This window comes from Rhyacophila brunnea, unplaced genomic scaffold (assembly GCF_057557595.1).
Source record: "Rhyacophila brunnea isolate RB1 unplaced genomic scaffold, BYU_Rbru_1.0 scaffold_7, whole genome shotgun sequence".
Lineage (NCBI taxonomy): Eukaryota > Metazoa > Arthropoda > Insecta > Trichoptera > Rhyacophilidae > Rhyacophila > Rhyacophila brunnea.
This window is the reverse complement of record NW_028233339.1, coordinates 26,943,928-26,963,662: the sequence shown is the minus strand read 5'-3', so window position 1 is coordinate 26,963,662 and position 19,735 is coordinate 26,943,928. Positions and strand designations below refer to the sequence as shown.

The following is a 19,735-nucleotide window of genomic DNA, read 5'->3' as shown; positions in this document are numbered from 1 at the left end:
TAATTTATCGATTAATTATTACGTAATATTGAGGTAGTGAGAGTTTTAATTGAAAGAGGATTTTTTGTACCAGCAATAAACGAAAGAATACATCTAAAGGAATTAAGTTAACATTAATAAAGGCGCCGCCTACTACGCACTGTGCACTTTGCCTAAGTTTAGCACTGCCTTGATAAGTATATTATTGTGTAATGTACCCCCATATATTAACTACCTATATACCTAGCAACGCATTTTTATCATTGTTTGTGATTATATAAATAGGTTTTCCTGCTACTTACGGCTGGGCGCTATCTTCAACATGTATTCAAAACGAATACACCTATTCACTGAAATTAAATTAAAGCGCTAATCATTATTCACAGAACATACTCCTAGATAGTTAATCAACAACAAAAAAAACTAACAAGCCTACCCCAATTTATCTCTCAAACGGCCAATTCATTCCATTCAGTTAGTCAGTCACCTCCGGTATCTCAGAAGGATTACCTCTGGGGTTTAAAAAAAACCACCCCTTTGGAATGGAAGGAGAACGAATCGACAGAGGCGGGGTAGTCAAACATTTCACGAGGGTTAAATCTGAGTTTGAGCAATTCATACACATCCACCCTAGTAATAATGCTATTGATACACGACGAAGAGAAGTCAAGTCTCTGAGGAATCGACAAAGCTGAAGGCGGAATCGAAGGATACGACCTATGTCCTATCTATGATATTGACAACGGTGTCGAAGACTCATTCTACACGTTATTCAAAGTTGAGTGCAGTGACTACCGACATCCAGTAATGGAATTAAAAACATGTAATTTGACATTAAAATTAACATATAAAATACTTTTTTTAATAAATCAATAGATACTTTTCAAAAAATCCTCCGTAAGTGGCTCAATGTCTAAGGGGTTGGCTTTGATAATCTGGACTGGCCCAGGATAGGTAAATGTACCCCAAGTTGGTCGCCAACCTTCGATGGAAGACGGCACCATAGATCATGGATCTCGATTAATGTGAGTTAAAATCCCAGTTGGTTCAAAATATCTAGAGAGACTCCGACGCGATTTAGGAATCATTTTAAAATACCTAGATTTAGAATCACAAAAAATGGTCACCAAATGAGAAAACACATTGGACATATTATTATTATGGTCGCATAGTTGTTAATAAAATAGTAAATATTGTGCAGACTTGGGTAATTGATGGAAATCCAATGCATAGAGATTCGAGTCCCATTTGATTCCTAGAAATATTTTTTCCTAATAGTTTTTAGAAATTATGTAGATATGTCCCATAAAATACATATTTATATATGAATTGGTTATGTACGAATTCTTATTCGAAGATCATTTTCTACAAGAAACATAATACGAATAAAAGCTACCTTCCTAATTATTCATAAAAAATAGTATAGGTATCTAACACTACTTCTGCAGTGAGAGGCATTATTAAAGGCTTACTATTCAGCTTAGGTGGCGACAAAGCATACGCTTCAAAATAAATCCCGTCTATCTGACAATCGTGGAACAACCCCAAAATGGTTTACGAATGCCAAATATTTACACTGATAGAGGGTGGAATTTGAAATGAGGGAAGCTGCGACATTCAGAATGGACCCTGTTATCGCGTAGGTGGGCATTTCAGCGACTACAAAACAAGTTTATATCCCGTGAACTATGTCATTCTCGGGGTCGCCTGAATAACTAAGCACACAATACAACCGTTATGGAAAACAGTTTTGTTTTGATAGATTAGGATACGATCCGCTATAACACCGTCGTAAAATTAAATCAAAACTTTAAATATCACTGAATCGATATTACCTACAGGGTTGTATAAAACATTTGTCTTGTACAGTGACTAAGAGTGCCTGTTGAAGGGAGTAAGCTATAATAGGTCATTTCTTTTGTTGTTTTAACTGTCAATTCATGGTGGAAATGCATTGTATTATTAATTTAATTTTATAAAACGCAAATTTTTATCGTATCTACTTTTTCCACTTTTATTAACTGGACCGGTTCGTCCGCCTTAGAGGGACATTTTCAACTAAATAATCTTTATACTTACAACAGGCATTTACCAAAACAAACTCAAAAGGTGACACAAATAATAAACCAATAACCAACCATTGAATTATCCATCCAATAATATTATGTCAATAACAATTAAATTAAAATCAATGAAATTGGATAAATACACATTTACTTCTGACCAGATAATTACTATTAATTACCACATTTAAATATCATTTTAATTATATCTAATGGCCAACTAATGCAAACGCGCCAGTCGCGTTGTCAGCACTAAATGAGTTAATATGTCATAATACCTCATTAAGGACACTAAACCAAATATTCTAAATCATTAACATAAAACAAAAATATGGAACAATAAACACATTTTAATAGGTATATCACGAAACAAAATATTTATGATTAATCAATATTTAATAATATTCAATGTATTGGTTGATTATTTGTGTTGAATAATGAACGAAGTGTTGTATAGTACAAGTACACAGTTCAAACATAATATATTATTATAGTGTTGTGTTTCTTACACTTCAATGCATATTTTCTTTAAAAATTTGTTTTTTATTTTAAGATGTTCGGAATTGTGGACGTCACATCCATGGCGTGTCACTATTAGAAAAAGGTTAACTACACCTGCATCAGCGTATGCGTGATTCCTATCCTGATGGAATATATTATAGTTTTTTTTTTTTTTAAATATAGATGCCGGTTTGAAAACAAAAGTTGACCGCAGTATCATTAAAAAATAATTTGACTACTTGCGAAATAATCCATACCGATAACGCATATTGTGGGTATCAAATTTCGCTATTTTCGAGCAAACATTGTAGAAAACTGAACAGCTCATTATTCGAAACACAATACATACCTACCTGCTTTGGAAATATACTGCAAACAGTAACGGCCGTGTCTTTTTGCATTCCGTCATTCAGGTGGCGCAGCAGTATAAAGACGAAAAAGTCTCTTTCTGAGGTAGTTACGGCATTCATAGCGGTCGGCGAGCTCACTGCCGCCCATAAAAACGTAAAACTGATCGAATCTCGATCGATTCGGGAGTGAGCAGAGAACAAGAAGTCACCGCAGAACGCAACACGCACGTCAGACAGTTCCCAACTGAACTGTCAACTGAGACTGAACGGACAACTGATCGTCTAAATCTAAAAGGACCCTTAAGGGCCCGCTGAAGAGCCCGCCGTTCAAATATAATTTAGTATAAAAAGGACCTCGGCGTCGTAACTACGTCAATTTAAATCGATCTTTTCGCAAAAATCACTAATCATCGGAGATTTTATTTCAAGAAATATTATTATTATTACTGATAATTTCTGCCGCGCGGAGAATTATTATTATTTTATGAACACCTGCGACATGAAGCCGATCAGAAAACAGGGCTGTCAAAATAATATTAAGCATTCATATTTTTTAAATGTTAATTTCATCATGGTTTTTAATCAAACCTGTGCAAGTACGTACTGATAACTTGGGTGGATTTTGTAGCAAACATACTATTGATATATATACGGGTATATTATTATTATAACCCAATTCAAATTGAACATAGGTTGATACTCAAATACTATTATAGTATGTTTATGATTTCGAGAAAATAATACGATGGTATAATTAATCCATATCAATTATTTGAAAACATTACATTCGCACTTTGCACAAAATTACAAACACATTCGAAGTTTGCCGCACACGTACAGACCACGTGATATTTGTTTACGCAAAATCGTCGCTTTTCAAAATGGCGAATTTGATTACCAGATTTTACTGCGATGAATCAGTATGTTCCTTTTTGTCTTTTTTTATTCGTAGGTTTGTTTACTATGTACACCGAGAAATTTCCATTTATAAACTCGGAAACGATTTTTACAGAAGAGTTTTGGAATATAATGCAACCAAAACTGGAAAAAATTCTATCATGGGTGTTGACTTCCTGAATTAGCTAACCCCAGGTCCATGCCACTACGTGAACCACAGTGGATATTAAGCCATTTCCACACTGGCAACAAGTTGCTGGCAACCTCATTAAATTTTACGATACTTACCATAATTGCTTAAGAAATTTTACAATAATTATCGTAAAATCTAACGAGGTTGCCAGCAAATTAACTTGTTGCCAGTGTGGACCCGGCATTAGATGCACAAAACTTAAATAACATATATTATAAATAAAAATTTAAAATTATAAATATATATTATGATTTATGTCTTCGACAGCCCTGATGAAATAAATGTGAAATATGAGTCGGATCAGTCACAGAGCAAATTTATTAACACAAACAACTTTGACACGACCTTTTTATATTAACTAGTAGACCAGATATTATGGACCACATGTTAAAAAATCATATTTTCAATTCTCAAGGCCATTTCTGTAGAACGTCCTCTTAACGTTCTACAGAAATGGCCTTGAGAATTGAAAATATGATTTTTTAACATGTGGTCCATAATATCTGGTCTACTAGTTAATATAAAAAGGTCGTGTCAAAGTTGTTTGTGTTAATAAATTTGCTCTGTGACTGATCCGACTCATATTTCACATTTATTTCATCAGGGCTGTCGAAGACATAAATCATAATATATATTTATAATTTTAAATTTTTATTTATAATATATGTTATTTAAGTTTTGTGCATCTAATGCCGGGTCCACACTGGCAACAAGTTAATTTGCTGGCAACCTCGTTAGATTTTACGATAATTATTGTAAAATTTCTTAAGCAATTATGGTAAGTATCGTAAAATTTAATGAGGTTGCCAGCAACTTGTTGCCAGTGTGGAAATGGCTTAATATCCACTGTGGTTCACGTAGTGGCATGGACCTGGGGTTAGCTAATTCAGGAAGTCAACACCCATGATAGAATTTTTTCCAGTTTTGGTTGCATTATATTCCAAAACTCTTCTGTAAAAATCGTTTCCGAGTTTATAAATGGAAATTTCTCGGTGTACATAGTAAACAAACCTACGAATAAAAAAAGACAAAAAGGAACATACTGATTCATCGCAGTAAAATCTGGTAATCAAATTCGCCATTTTGAAAAGCGACGATTTTGCGTAAACAAATATCACGTGGTCTGTACGTGTGCGGCAAACTTCGAATGTGTTTGTAATTTTGTGCAAAGTGCGAATGTAATGTTTTCAAATAATTGATATGGATTAATTATACCATCGTATTATTTTCTCGAAATCATAAACATACTATAATAGTATTTGAGTATCAACCTATGTTCAATTTGAATTGGGTTATAATAATAATATACCCGTATATATATCAATAGTATGTTTGCTACAAAATCCACCCAAGTTATCAGTACGTACTTGCACAGGTTTGATTAAAAACCATGATGAAATTAACATTTAAAAAATATGAATGCTTAATATTATTTTGACAGCCCTGTTTTCTGATCGGCTTCATGTCGCAGGTGTTCATAAAATAATAATAATTCTCCGCGCGGCAGAAATTATCGGTAATAATAATAATATTTCTTGAAATAAAATCTCCGATGATTAGTGATTTTTGCGAAAAGATCGATTTAAATTGACGTAGTTACGACGCCGAGGTCCTTTTTATACTAAATTATATTTGAACGGCGGGCTCTTCAGCGGGCCCTTAAGAGTAGATCGAATGGTTTACTTTACAACGCCTGTATAAAAATACATACATAATATGTTAATAATAATAATTTAACCTCCACATTGAAGGGCGTCGTAGTCTCCGTCTGATACGAATGACATTGAATTACGTTTATTATGTATTCCATAGTTTAGTAAAGTTTGGTAGTCGGTTACAATGTTTTTTTCATGGCATCTCGCCGACCGCAGCAGAGAATACCGATCGCTAGGTGTCTTGTCACGAGGTCGACCACTGGCGCATTCACTGCATTCGGTAGAAAATTAATCGAGCGTTGAGAGCATTTACGACACCGCAAAACGATCGTTTAATGTTTAACGCATCGCAGACTTCTGCGCCATACAAACGGCGGATTGTGAACGATTTGATACACTTTTCATTGAAACGTCAATGAATTTGCGACTCGCCTATTGTCTCTGAAACGAATCAAAGTTGAACAATAGACAATCTGAGACATAACAGCGCAGAATGAATAACTCACACCCAGAGGTTATATACTCACAAAATCATGCTGTATCTATGCAAGCCAGACAAAATTAAATTAAAAATCACATTTACGAATTCTAAGCCGGAGACAAATATGGGCCAGATATTGAAAGAGGCTTGAGCATAAAGTCCACTAAAGCAGACTTGCGGGGCGCTCGCGCATTTTCTATGTGAATCATCGAAAATACAACGTAATCAAATACGCCAGCGCACACTGGATTTGACGACGCATTGTGCCCGCCTGCCCCATGAGTCACCGTTGTGTGGCTTTTCAGCCGGACGAATTAACGAAAATACAACGTAGTCCATTCATTGAACACGGCCAGCAAAATCACGCTCTGGAAGCGTCGTCGATAGACGGGCGAGAAGGCATTATTTAATAACAGAGAACTCATTGTTTAGTTATTGCGTAATTACAAGCCCCGAGAAATAATATAATATTTTTATTGCTTTGTTATGAGAGACGCTGATATTAATAATTATTTTGTGCTTCTTGGGCCCCTTATTACATAGGTGAAGGGTAATGCGCGGGTGGGAGGGGGCCTACTCAGTAGTGAGCGCACCGAACGCTTTTTTTGGTGGGCTTTATGCCTAACTTAGAGAGAGTGACAGTACTTACATCAGTGTAGTCTGTAGTCATATCATGGAAATTGCGCGTATATAAATAATATGTGGGACATCGTACGCACGTACATATTTTGTCTCCAATTATGCTTTCTTCAATTTCTGGTATTTTTTTAATTAGTTCCAAGAGGAGATGCTAAAGAGACATATCTTCAGACATAAGTACTGTACCCACACAATTTGACAATGTCATAAACAGTAAATTCTGCTCAACTCACCCAGTAAATCTGGAAAAAGGACAATACTAATATAATAACACTGTTAACGCAATAACCGCAATTATGGTAAATTAAACTATGAAAATATTTTATGACGTTGTCAACGCTTTCGGTGTGTTTCGTTTAATTGCCATATCAAATATGTATTTATAAGTAAGTTGTTACTAAAGATATGTCTAAAGGGATAAAATAATTGCATATAATATGCATAATGTAATTATTATTAGAACGTAAGTACCTAGGTACTTACATTATTTTTGTATTAAATAATATTATATTGTAACAGACGACAGTTCATAAAACTGCCATGACAAAAACATTCAACACAATACCCAGCGCAACAAAGGCATAAAACATAATCGTGTATAAATTTCAAAGACTGAAATTCCGTCGTTTTATGGTAATTTCTAATAAAACCACAATAAAAAAGAACGTATTTTGCAGCTAGCAACATAAAGCATAGAAAAATCCATATTATAGCGAAACCTGTACGGAATAACGTAAAAGAGACGATGTAGGCACTTATTTACAATTCTGTTGATTATCTCTCACTTTTATTCCGTAGTATATAATCATAGGATCTAATTCTATATGATATAGATATTAGATAATTATACTTATGTACTAGGTATATAGGTAAATAATATTAACAATATGTTTGTAGATTTCAAGATGTTTATATTTTTCATTATGCCTAAACCCAGGTACAAACGACCATCTAATATATAAAAATTAATATTTTTTGTGTGTTTGTTTGTTCGTATTGAATGCGCAGCCATACCGTTCATCCGATTGCGATAAAACTTTGTAAACTTATTGCTTGCACTTGCGGGAAGAGTATAGGCTATACTAATATATAAAAATGAATGTCTGTCTGTCTGTATGTCTGTCTGTCTGTGTGTCTGTCCCGTATGCGTTCCTATACCATTCATCCGATTGCGATGAAATTTTGGTAAGTGGTTGTATGCACACCCATAAAGGTTTCTGAATTAGAAAAATCATCATCTTCTTCTTCTATTCTATATTTTTCTATTCGAATGGTTCCTATACCATTCATCCGATTGCAATGAAATTTTGGTAAGTGTTTGTATGCACACCCATGAAGGTTTCTGAATTAGAAAAATCATCATTTTCTTCTTCTTCTTCATTCTATCTTCATTTATTCGTATGGTTCCTATACCATTCATCCGATTGCGATGAAACCTTCGTCAGTTGTTGTGTTAACACCCGCAAAGGTTTCTGAAATAGTACAACCATCTTCTTCTTCTTCTCTTTCTTCTTCTTCTTCATTATATCTTCTTTTATTCGTATGGTCCCTATACCATTCATCCGATTGCAATGAAACCTTCGTCAGTTTTTGTGGTAACACCCGCAATGGTTTTTGAATTAGTACAACCATCTTCTTCTTCTTCTATTCTATATTTTTCTATTCGTATGCGTTCCTATTCCATTCATCCGATTGCAATAAAATTTTCGTCAGTAATTGTGCCAACACCCGCGAAGGTTTCTGAATTAGTACAACCATCTTCTTCTTCTTCATTCTATCTTCTTTTATTCGTATGGTCCCTATACCATTCATCCGATTGCGATGAAACCTTCGTCAGTTGTTGTGGTAACACCCGCAATGGTTTTGAATTAGTACAACTATCTTCTTCTTCTTCTTCTTCTTCTATTCTATATTCTTCTATTCGTATGCGTTTCTATTCCATTCATCCGATTGCAATAAAAATTTCGTCAGTAATTGTGCCAACACCCGCGAAGGTTTCTGAATTAGTACAACCATCTTCTTCTTCTATTCTATCTTCTTCTATTCGTATGCGTTCCTATACCATTCATCCGATTGCAATGAAACTTTGGTGAGTTGTCGTGCGCACGCCTGCGAAGGTTTCTGAATTAGTACAATCATCATTTTCTTCTTCTATTCGAATGCGTACCTACACCATTCATCCGATTGCAATGAAACTTTGGTGAGTTGTCGTGCGCATGCCCACAAAGATTTCTGAATTACAAAATCATCTTCTACTTCTATTCGTATGCGTTCCTATACCATTCATCCGATTGCAATGACATTTTGATCAAGTGTTGTGCCCTTGCACGCAAAGGTTTCCGAATTAGTACAATCATCTTTTTCTTCTTCTATTTGTATGCGTTCTTATGCCATTAATCCGATTGTGATGAAATTTTGACCAGTTGTTGTGCGCACGCCCGCAAAGGTTTCTGAATTAGTACAACCATCTTTTCTTCTTCTATTTGTATGCGTTCTTATGCCATTCATCCGATTATGATGAAATTTTGACCAGTTGTTGTGCGCACGCCCGCGAAGGTTTTTGAATTAGTACAACCATCTTCTTCTTCTTCTATTCGTATGCGTTCCTATACCATTAATCCGATTGCAATGAAACTTTGGTGAGTTGTCATGCGCATGCCCACAAAGATTTCTGAATTAGAAAATCATCTTCTTCTACTATTCGTATGCGTTCCTATACCATTCATCCGATTGCGATGAAACTTTTGTCAGTTGTTGTGCGCACACCTGCCAAGGTGAAGGCGAAGGTGAAGGAAAATTGTATAAAATACAAAGTTTGTTGTTTGTTTGTTCCATCTAATTTTTTTTTTTTTTTTTTACTACATATTAATAACATTAATAACGTTTTCATATTTTGGATTCGATTTTACTTTAGTGTTCTTATGTTTGACCTTTACTCCTATTAGAATTATTTTCATATTGCCATATTGTATTACACAGATATTTTAATATTAAAAAAATAATTACCTTTTATTATTTTTCAAATATCTAAGATAAATATAACCACGAAGCGACCCTGTGCGAAGCCGGGTACTTCAGCTAGTATTATATAACAACTGTTCACACACATTTGTACATGGCCCCACATCCTAAAACTGGCCCCAAGGCTAGGATCTTTGTCGGCCCCCCCTACCTATCGCCAAGGTTAGCAGTGTGATGCTCTACAGTAGCGTTTTCCAAATTGACTTCACGGTAAAGTAGGATTTAGTGTATTTTTTATATTTCCATCCACTTGAATTGTGGAGTTATCAAGTAATGACATGATTAAAAATTATATCGCACAACCACATATTTAAAAATATAAACATTAATACAGGAAAACAGAGCCGCAGGCGACTTTTTTACTATTAGAGAAAATTTGTGATGTGTGTTTATCTCACTTATTTGTTCGACTCGCCACGCCGGACCCCCAGGCTAGAGCCCTGTCAGCCCCCCCTTGTTGGGGCCATGCATTTATATATGAAGAACATTCATTGTTTAGGTATTCCGTCGACCGTCACAGATGGAAAACATAACAATATCCAAAAAAATGTTGACAAAGAAGCAGGTGTTTGGGGGTAATTTTATTTTAATATTAGTAGGTAGCTAAGTACATATTTCATCGGAAGTTGCGACGCGCGGTTGGTGGAATAGTTTTATTCTTTAATAAAACACGAAAACTTATACAATGTTGTTGTAGGTAGAACGTAGAGACCGTCGAAACTAGATATAATTGAATAGCAATGATTGCAGGTGAAACATGTGTTTGTATGAAACACACGATCTAGACATGGATATCTGTGTTGTGACAGGTGTTTACTGTTTACAGACATTTCTATGAGTTTTACACGAGCAGATTTATCTTGGTATGGACCAGCTCGATCACCACTATAGACTGACCGTAAGACGAAACTATAAACTTCGATTGTAGTGCTAGTTATTGCCCATACTTGGATATTGAAATAAATGGTAATAATTTATTTACAAGGATACACACTCTCGAGTGCAGCTACATTATGTAATTATTTTATAAAAGGAGTAAATGTGAGTGGTACGTATATCATAGATTGCCCTGGATTAGACACCAAATGTGTACCTATTAAATACAATACTTGAAAAATCGGCGAATTATTTACGTTCTGGCAATCGACATGGTGCAGGCTCAATGATTTTCACAATCCAATTATGTAATAATATAATAATCACAATTCACAATGAAAATACTGAAGTAATCATATTGCATTGTATGAGTGTTACAATTATTTGGATATTTGCAAGAAAAAAGAAGTAGGTGTGAAGAGCATCACAAAACGTATTGTTTCACTGCTAGGAATACAGTTTGTCTCTTTCCAGATCCGTTCAATAATAATTGTTTAGATTGTATAATGCATTACAATAATTAATGTGCTTAGTAAATAAAACAAAATTTTCGTCGAAGATGAAATTGCATCGAAATGCTGACGACTCCTAACGATAAAATTCCCCGTGTAAATCAAATAATTGTAGGTAGGTACTTGTTTGAGCAATCAATGCAAAAATTTTGCCCGTTTTGGCCTATCCACGGTTAGTTGAACTAGCGAGCGAGACAATTTATTATAATCAAACACTTCAAAATTAAACCATAATAATATTATTATGGTTTTTTTTATTTTAAAAAAAATATTAGGTACATACTCAATACTGCCCTAATTGACTAAGTATAATATATACCTACTTAAGTCACTGTTTCGTCAAAATTGAGTTACGTTTAGGAACTTGTTTGTTTTTTACTTAACTGCTTATAAAACAACACGAAATACGTAGGTACCATAGGTATCAATTACATTTACTTACACAATTTTGAAATACCTATTAAAATATATATTGCCATTCTTAGACTTCTTTTACTAGTATAGCAAATTTGTGGAGTGTGTTTATCTCACTTAACTAGTCGAGTAGTCGACCCGCCAATTCGGGCCCCCAGGTTAGAACCCTGACTTATCTGACTATAACTCCCGTGTATCTCGTCTGGGTGTTAAAGTATGGATCATAATGCAAGTTGCAAGAACCCATTACATAATATGCAATGTTTTATGTAATTATACTACCCTAACAGTACTTACGTACCTGAATATATAATAAGTATTTTAGTACCTATTTCGTTCCAGTAGAATTTAAGCCCAAGTTGAATTTGTGTTTCCTTGATAACTCTACCTACGTCAACCTCCGTAGCTAGTAATTGAATTATTAGCGTTTAAGTAAGTAATTGCAGGCAAATGAGTTCAGTCGTATTTTTACTTGGTAGTTAAGTATTTGGTTTGATGATTTTAATCATCGCAGCTTTTCACGGTCATGATTTTCCCACGCACGCGTATGTGCCGCCGTGCCCGACCAAGTTTTCAGCTGTTTTCGTGCTGTCTTATGGTCAAATAAGAGGGGTATCAATGATATTATATATTTTTTTATTTGATATTATTATTCTGACGTGTCAGAAGTAAGTAGAGTGGAAGATTTAGATACGTGGATGCCCGAGGCACTGACAGATTTTGAGGATTCCCTACGACACTAAATAAAATAAAAATCATAACTTCCAACTACCAACGTATCTACGTAACAAACATGTCAACGTAAATCTCTTTCTTAACATGCTGTAACTAAAAACAATTATTGGATGAGAGTGATATATCTGTTTGTAAGTATAGGTACAAGTAGGTAGGTACCGTATTTGTTTCGAGTGTTTACGATATAGGGCATTACCCACTGAAGAAGGAAGCCGATACATTACACGACTGGTCCTACTTTTCGCCCCTCCCGTTGTCTATGGATGACCTGTTATTGTCTATAGAGTGCTCATACTGACACGTCTGTCGTGTTCACTTGTCTGAGTTTCAGATTTTTTTCAGATTATATTAACGTATCTTGGAGACCTTGGAGTTCATCTGATTTAGTGGTTATGTGTTATTAATAATTCGAAGTGACGATCAAAGTAAGTAAACTTCTTATGTGTATAATAATATCATAATACACTAGGACGTTAAATGTCAATGTGACAGTCGATTCTAAACGACAATAACTAATAACATATTTATACTCTTCAGTCAGTATAGAATACCAAACTCTGCTTGCAAGTACGTTATCAATAAATAGTATGGCAGTGGACCACTCGTTGCTTATGCAAAAAGTTATGCTCAGGATTAATCTAAAGATGGCGGTGTATAGGGTCATTTGCTGTTTATTGCAGGGATTTTGTTATGCTTTTAGTAATAGGTTGGTATGTAATCTAATAAGTACTCAATTTGTAAGACACGCGCAACTTTTTTTATTTTGGTATAATCCTATACTTAACAGGTTTGAACCGTTTCCTGTTAACCTCCTCCTCGTAACCTTTTAAAAAAATCGATTGTGTCAACAGCGTAAAAGAAATCGCCGCTAAGTAAGTACAATATGTAATAGTATACGCTTTTCATTGTAATCTGTAACTTAAGTGAGTACCTAGGTACCTACTACATGTTACATGATATTATTACAAATAGAAGATAAAGTGGAAAGCCCATTCAAGAATGTACCGTTTTATGTCCATAATGTGTTCTAAGGCCTTATAATTTATAATAAATCTTTTTAGCCACGCATTTAGATACCCAGGTACTTACTATAGGTAGATAACTACTTAAACTTACTACCTACTTAAAATGTAAGCATATTAGTCACTAAGGATAACCATTCTTATTAATAGTAAAATATAAAAGATTGACAGCCCTGTCCTTAAAAGCTCATCGAACCATATCAACTTGAGTGTGGAAAGCGTAAGGTTCTGCTTGACATATCACATAATATTATACAAAAAACATAATATTGTATTATACACAGTAAGGTAGTGTACGGACACACCACAACATATGGTTAGCAAAAATACTTTGATGAAACAGCTGAACAAAGGGTTGCTAACATTAGCGGAAATGACAGTGCAATAATCTTGCATTATTCATTATTTTATAGGTTTTAGTCATTTTAGTGGTTCTGCCGTAGTGACTCCACGTAGGTAGAGTCCCTACTATATTACCTAGTCTTTGTATATACGATAGTTATATTTATTTGTTCTTTATCCATGGCACAGATGATCCACTAATCATATCCATGTAAGTAAGTTTTGAGGTCCTCTACGATTAAACAATAAATTAAAATAATACGTTTAGTATATCGATCTCCGATCATTATTGAAGATGACAATGTCAACTAAAATTATTAGTGCTTTATTTTGTGTACAAGTATGTATTTAGGTAGGTATATGTTTGAATGGTTATGTTATACTTAGGTTGATGTTAATTGCAGAGATTTTGATATTCTTTGGGCAAAATTGTATACCTACTCAATTTGTGAGACATATTTTATATAATTTAATACCCAATCACATTATCGGTTTGAACCATTTCGAGGCCCCCTTTAAAATCTTCAGACGAATCGATTATATCATCTGCATCGAAGAACATTCCCAGTGTACCTACGTATATAGAGATATAATTATTATGGTAGTGTGAATAGGTAGTACAATATGCAAATGATGCAGATGATACAATATGGGGTCATATTTTTATATCCGCGACAAGAGTGATATACCTACATGGGTAGGTGATACGTGATCGAATATTGGCACTTTTAAGAGCCTACCTAATGTCGTATCAAAAGTAGATGCTCAGTGACGCCGAACACTTTTTTTTTAATTTAATAACGTTTCATAAACTTTGAGTTTCTTTCTTTAAACTTTCAAATCGAATATGAGAGTAATTTCTGAGAAGTCGATTTATTTTGCATTTAAAATTGAGAGAAGAGAACATTGGTAAAATGAACCATGAAAATACATATCGCTGTTCAGAAATTTGAGGACACACAATTTTAAATAACAACAAAAACAGGTTAAACATGGCATGCATTGTCATTCGTATTAATAATGCAAATTTAACACCCGGTGGACAAATTATACAATAGTGAATACATAAATGAATACATAAGTGGTTTTTATTTTTAATTTGGTGTTAGAATCAAATACTTTCAAAAATCATTGTCGTAACTTTTTTTTTAATGATTCGGTTTGAATAAATTTACTAGAGAATTAAATCAAACGTAAGGTGTGATCATGAGATTATATTAAATCACCCGCAATTCATAGAAAACAATGACGACCGGTTTCGCTCAGTAATCCGTATATTAAATTTAATTGTAAAACCATTGGCGGGAACTGCATATTATAGAAATTAGTATACCCTTGGCTTAAACATTCAATAAGTACTAGGTATCCACCAATGTCATTTGATTACATTGAGTCATTTTAAATCGGTAAATTTCATTATCTACGACATATTTTCTGTTGATTTTTGGTTTCACTATTTAGCGTCCTCTGATATGAGTATGTATGAACTCATTATGAGATAACTTAATTAATAGTATGGTGATAAGATTTAAATTTTAAATTATAACGACGAATAGTTATGTCCGTCAATTTACAGAACGTCACCATGTTATGAAATAGTATAGGTACACAATAAATTACCAACCTGTTCCTTTGCTAGTTGAAACCAGGTCTTCAAAATGATGGGCAGCCTGAGGTCATGATAATGCCTCGTCGTCTTTACACTGATGAAAAGATCTTCGAGAGCGGTCGCCGGCGGTCTGGGGGTGGCCGTCGCCGTCGGCGGAGGGTTGGTCACAGCAACCCTCGCTTCGACGGGAATCTGATTGACCGCAGGGCTGGGAACAGACCCAGTACCGGCCTGATAAAGTAGCAATGTTCCATAGGCTAGAATCAGGCAGCCGGCTCCGCTCTGGGCGGCCCTTCTCCAGCTTCGCGCGCCCATATTTTACAAACACTTGTTGCACCTCAGCATGTGTACGTAATGCGCGCGCACATCAACAATAACAAAACACTTTCACGACTTCTGTCAATTTTAAACTAGGAACTCCCGCCGAAAAACAATAGATCGATGTATAACTGTCACACGGGCAAATTATTATCGACGTGCTCACCGTGTGTCGCGAGTTTACTAAATAAAAGTCGAGAGCTGACACACGCGCGGCTGCCACCCGCGCCGCCATCTTGGACCTGTTCCCCTCCTACAAAATGCTGCGCGACAGAGACGCGGCTATCTAGGCAGGCGCCACGTGATCGCTCCGTCTCTGTCGGGCGCGCGCCAATATACCTGGCCCGCAAAGCGGTCGAGTGTTCTGTCAAGATTTTTTGTTTTAGTATTATTTCTTTTTCTCTCTTATAGTTCTCGCTTGATAATGGTGGTGGGTAATTGGCAGGTACAGATCGCCGCTTGTTGTGTGCTATTATTATTATTCTCGGTGTGGAGGGCAACAACGCCGTAGCGATAGCGGAACATGGGCGAACCGTAAACAGACATACAAAAACATAACAAACCATAGGTCGGGTCTACCAATAATTTTATAGGTAAGTAGATACATAATAGAGTTCAACGTTATGAAAGTTTCTGTAGAATGTGATAATATGTATGTAGAACCTACCTACCTATTACCTTCAAAAATGACTTCGATCTAAACTAAACATTCTAAAGCGAAAGCCGCGTTGACAAGGTCCAAGTACGATCCAAGTACTTGGACCGAGTGCCATCCAAGTGACAGCTTCATACTAATAATTATTCCTATCCAAGCTACTTGGACCGCGTCCTACTCATCCAAGTTAGCTTGGATAGGAATAATTAGTATGAAGATGTCTCATACGAGTGCGCTTGGAAGGCACTCGGTCCAAGTGTACTTGGACCGTGTCAACGCGGCTTAAACAGTCTGTCTAAACCTAAACTAAACAAACAAAAAATAACATTGTTAAATTACCTATCACTCAGTAGCAGGTACATGGAAGCTGGAGACGTTGACAGAGTTGAAGGCCCCCTCGCGAAAATGTTGCCTGTGCGATAACGTAATTATTGTTATGTTACTAAGTTAATAATGTTAATAAGCAGTGCAGGCAGTGCAATAGTGAATGCCTTGCAATTCGTTTGATAACGATTTGATTTATTGCTTATTGTTCAAACTTCCTTCCAGCCAGTCTGAGGAATTCCATACGTCATAATAATACCTATCAATGTTTATTTTATAATATACCTACTCAATCATAATAGCTTTACATATTTACAATTCTTTATTCAGTTTATATCCACCCTCAGTGAAAGACTCATTGACTGCATTCACTATATTAAACTATACTAACAAGAACAAGTTGTCTAAAATATAATCTGCTTCATAAATTTTATTAATTAGCTTCAAATTAAATCAGTTTTAAATAAAAATATAAATATGTTAAAAATATAAAAGGTGACATGACAATGGCCCCGCCGTTCCCCATCGTTAGCTATCCAAACCAATTTAATACAGGGTCTAGCTAGATCAAACATACATTGAAAGAATCAACATGTAAAATTTTGCCGTACGCTGAATTTGAAGTTAGGACCGACGAACCTAAATAAATTTTGTACTAACGTAGGTATCTACCCCTACAAGTTCTGGGCAGTAAGTGCATGGGACCTGCTAGCTACTCGTAGTAGGTACCTACATACAATAATACGATGCACCTCCATCGATACGTCATACGTATAGAAGTCCTAACCGCAATATTTTAAGACCTTAACCAACCGCTTAAGGCCATACCTCAGTTGAGACACGGTCTAAAAAGATCGTCGCTAGGCGATGCGCGGATTGGGGTCGCGGGTGCAAATGAGGCATGTCAAACCAAAACCAAATATAATTTGTCTTATAAATCCAACATGTGTCCATTTAATGTTCTGTTCATTGTTTTATCAGTAACAATAATAATATATTCATTGACATGTTTTCTTTTTAAAGTAAATGGGTAACGTTTTAAGTCATCTTTACACGATTTAAGAATTATTACGGCCGTCGCCATCACGAAGCAAAATGACGTGTTTCCAGCTCTACATTCTCTCTCCGAATGGGAGCAAGTGCAAAATTTCGTCGCGCCTATGGTTGAAAATTATTTGCCGTTTCACTGATGAATCACCTTAACCATTACTGTGTAATAGCGCCGCAGGTGAATTCGGGCTTCCTTTTCTCATATTTAATTCTCTCTCTTAGGAATTAAAACAAAGTTTTTTTCCTAATGGGGCAATAAGCTACAATTTATTTGTGTTATTATTTAAGGGGATCATATATGCCAACAGAGAACCTATCGGAAATATACGAAGCTTGCAATTTGATATTTTTTTTGATAATTTACAAATTCAACTGTATTAATTAATAAATATGTCTGAAAACATTAAAAATATTTTTTTTTTAATTTTTTTAAAGTCAAAGATAAATTTACAATTGTAAAAAATGTGAATTTGTCACATATTTGGTACATTATTACAGTTACATTATTTTTATGGTTATATTTTTTATTAAAATTTAGTTTCTTAAGTTTTCAAATTTTCACCATTTAGATTTTTGACTAATTCATAGTTTTAATATCTATTTTAAAAAACATTCATTTTTATAAAAAATATAAATGTGTATAACTATAATTGAAATCCTTTTTCTTTATTATTAATTAATACAGTTGAAATTGTAAATTATCAAAAAAAAATCTCAAATTGCAAGCTTCGTATTTTCCGCTAGGATCTCTGTTGGCATATATTATATAATATGATCCCCCTTAAATGCGTGTTCACTTTGAAGACTTTGAAGCCATTCTATGTCCGAATCTCTTTGAATTGTAGGTATAGATAGCATGTGGAATAATTCACCACTGAAAAATAGTTAGCTATTCTCCCAACGTTATGGGTACATCGCATAAGACAGAACGTCATTTTGTTGCATGGATCGTTTGTTCGAATCCCTCGATTAGGTCAAGCTCGCGTGCTATTTTACCACGTTTTTCTTAGCTCGTATTCTTGTTTGTCCGGTGGTTGCTTATCCAGTACAAATCTTGCAATCGATTTTTAATTAACTTCCCGACTAGCTAGACATTTGAAACTTTTAGAATATATCAGAACACGATGCCAAGGGGTTCTTTTAATACTTTTAACCATCTTTAAGTAGAATTGAATTCATTTTCAGTTAATTCTGTTTTGTATGAAAAGTTATTTCGGAAGAAATCCGTAATCCAATCCACTATTATTGGTTGCTAAGGGGGTGGTCCTACCAACTAAATTATTAATATATACGTGCGTTACTATGGAAATCAAAATGACATTTCAGTATTCTATATGTGTTTGTTTGTTGCAAAATAGCAAAAAAAAAAAAAAAAAATTGTCGACAATTGCCTTATTTGTCCTAAATTATTATACATAGAATTGTCAAGTTTATATGATTCAACAGAAAATTTAAAAACGTGGCATATAAAAAGTTCTTTTTATCTTGTAATTATTTTAAATCAATATCAATGCTAAATCTAGTGCGTTTGGATGAACGTTCGATTAACTGGCTGGTGACCAATCTATTCAAATAATGAAGATACCTCCACGTAGTATAAACATTAACCATGTCACCAGTGAAGTCCTTATGCATTTTGCCGCCCTTAAGTGAACTTAGAATGCCGACCCTTTTAATTTTCAAAGTGTCTGGAAATTCGTGTGGTACCTACCTACTTTCCGATTTAATCATTTATTTTCGGCTAACTAAAACAAACAATAACACTGCTACTACTTACACTACACAAAAGTTGATATAGGTACATATTTGTATTTGTTGCTTCATTCGCCGCCCTTTATAATATTGTGCCATCCTTGTGCAACGCATGCCCTGCCCACCCCCAAGGAACGTCGCCGCATATCACGGGTCATGCAGGGAGAATAATAGTCGTCTGAAGTTTATATTGTATCTTTTTTTTAGAGCCGATTAAGCATCAGGCCGACAAGTTACATTATTGTTTGTTGACTTCTTGATGATCGTATTCAAGAGGGCATTAAACTAGTTTTAGACATCCATCGATGTCAATCTCTTTTCTAGAACACGCCCTCCGGCCTTTCGGA

The 19,735-nt window shown here is 35.0% G+C and overlaps 1 protein-coding gene across 1 annotated transcript in view; it reads right to left on the bottom strand.

Annotated features, from left to right (window-relative positions):
• fng (Fringe glycosyltransferase) overlaps window positions 1–15,851 on the bottom strand; it is a 253,671-nt gene extending 237,820 nt beyond the window's left edge. Inside the window, exon 1 of the mRNA XM_085958107.1 lies at window positions 15,305–15,851. Coding sequence (XP_085814233.1) covers window positions 15,305–15,604 — 300 coding nt within the window. The 5' untranslated portion in view covers window positions 15,605–15,851. The remainder of the gene's footprint in view (window positions 1–15,304) is intronic.
• Window positions 15,852–19,735: the final 3,884 nt, after the last annotated feature.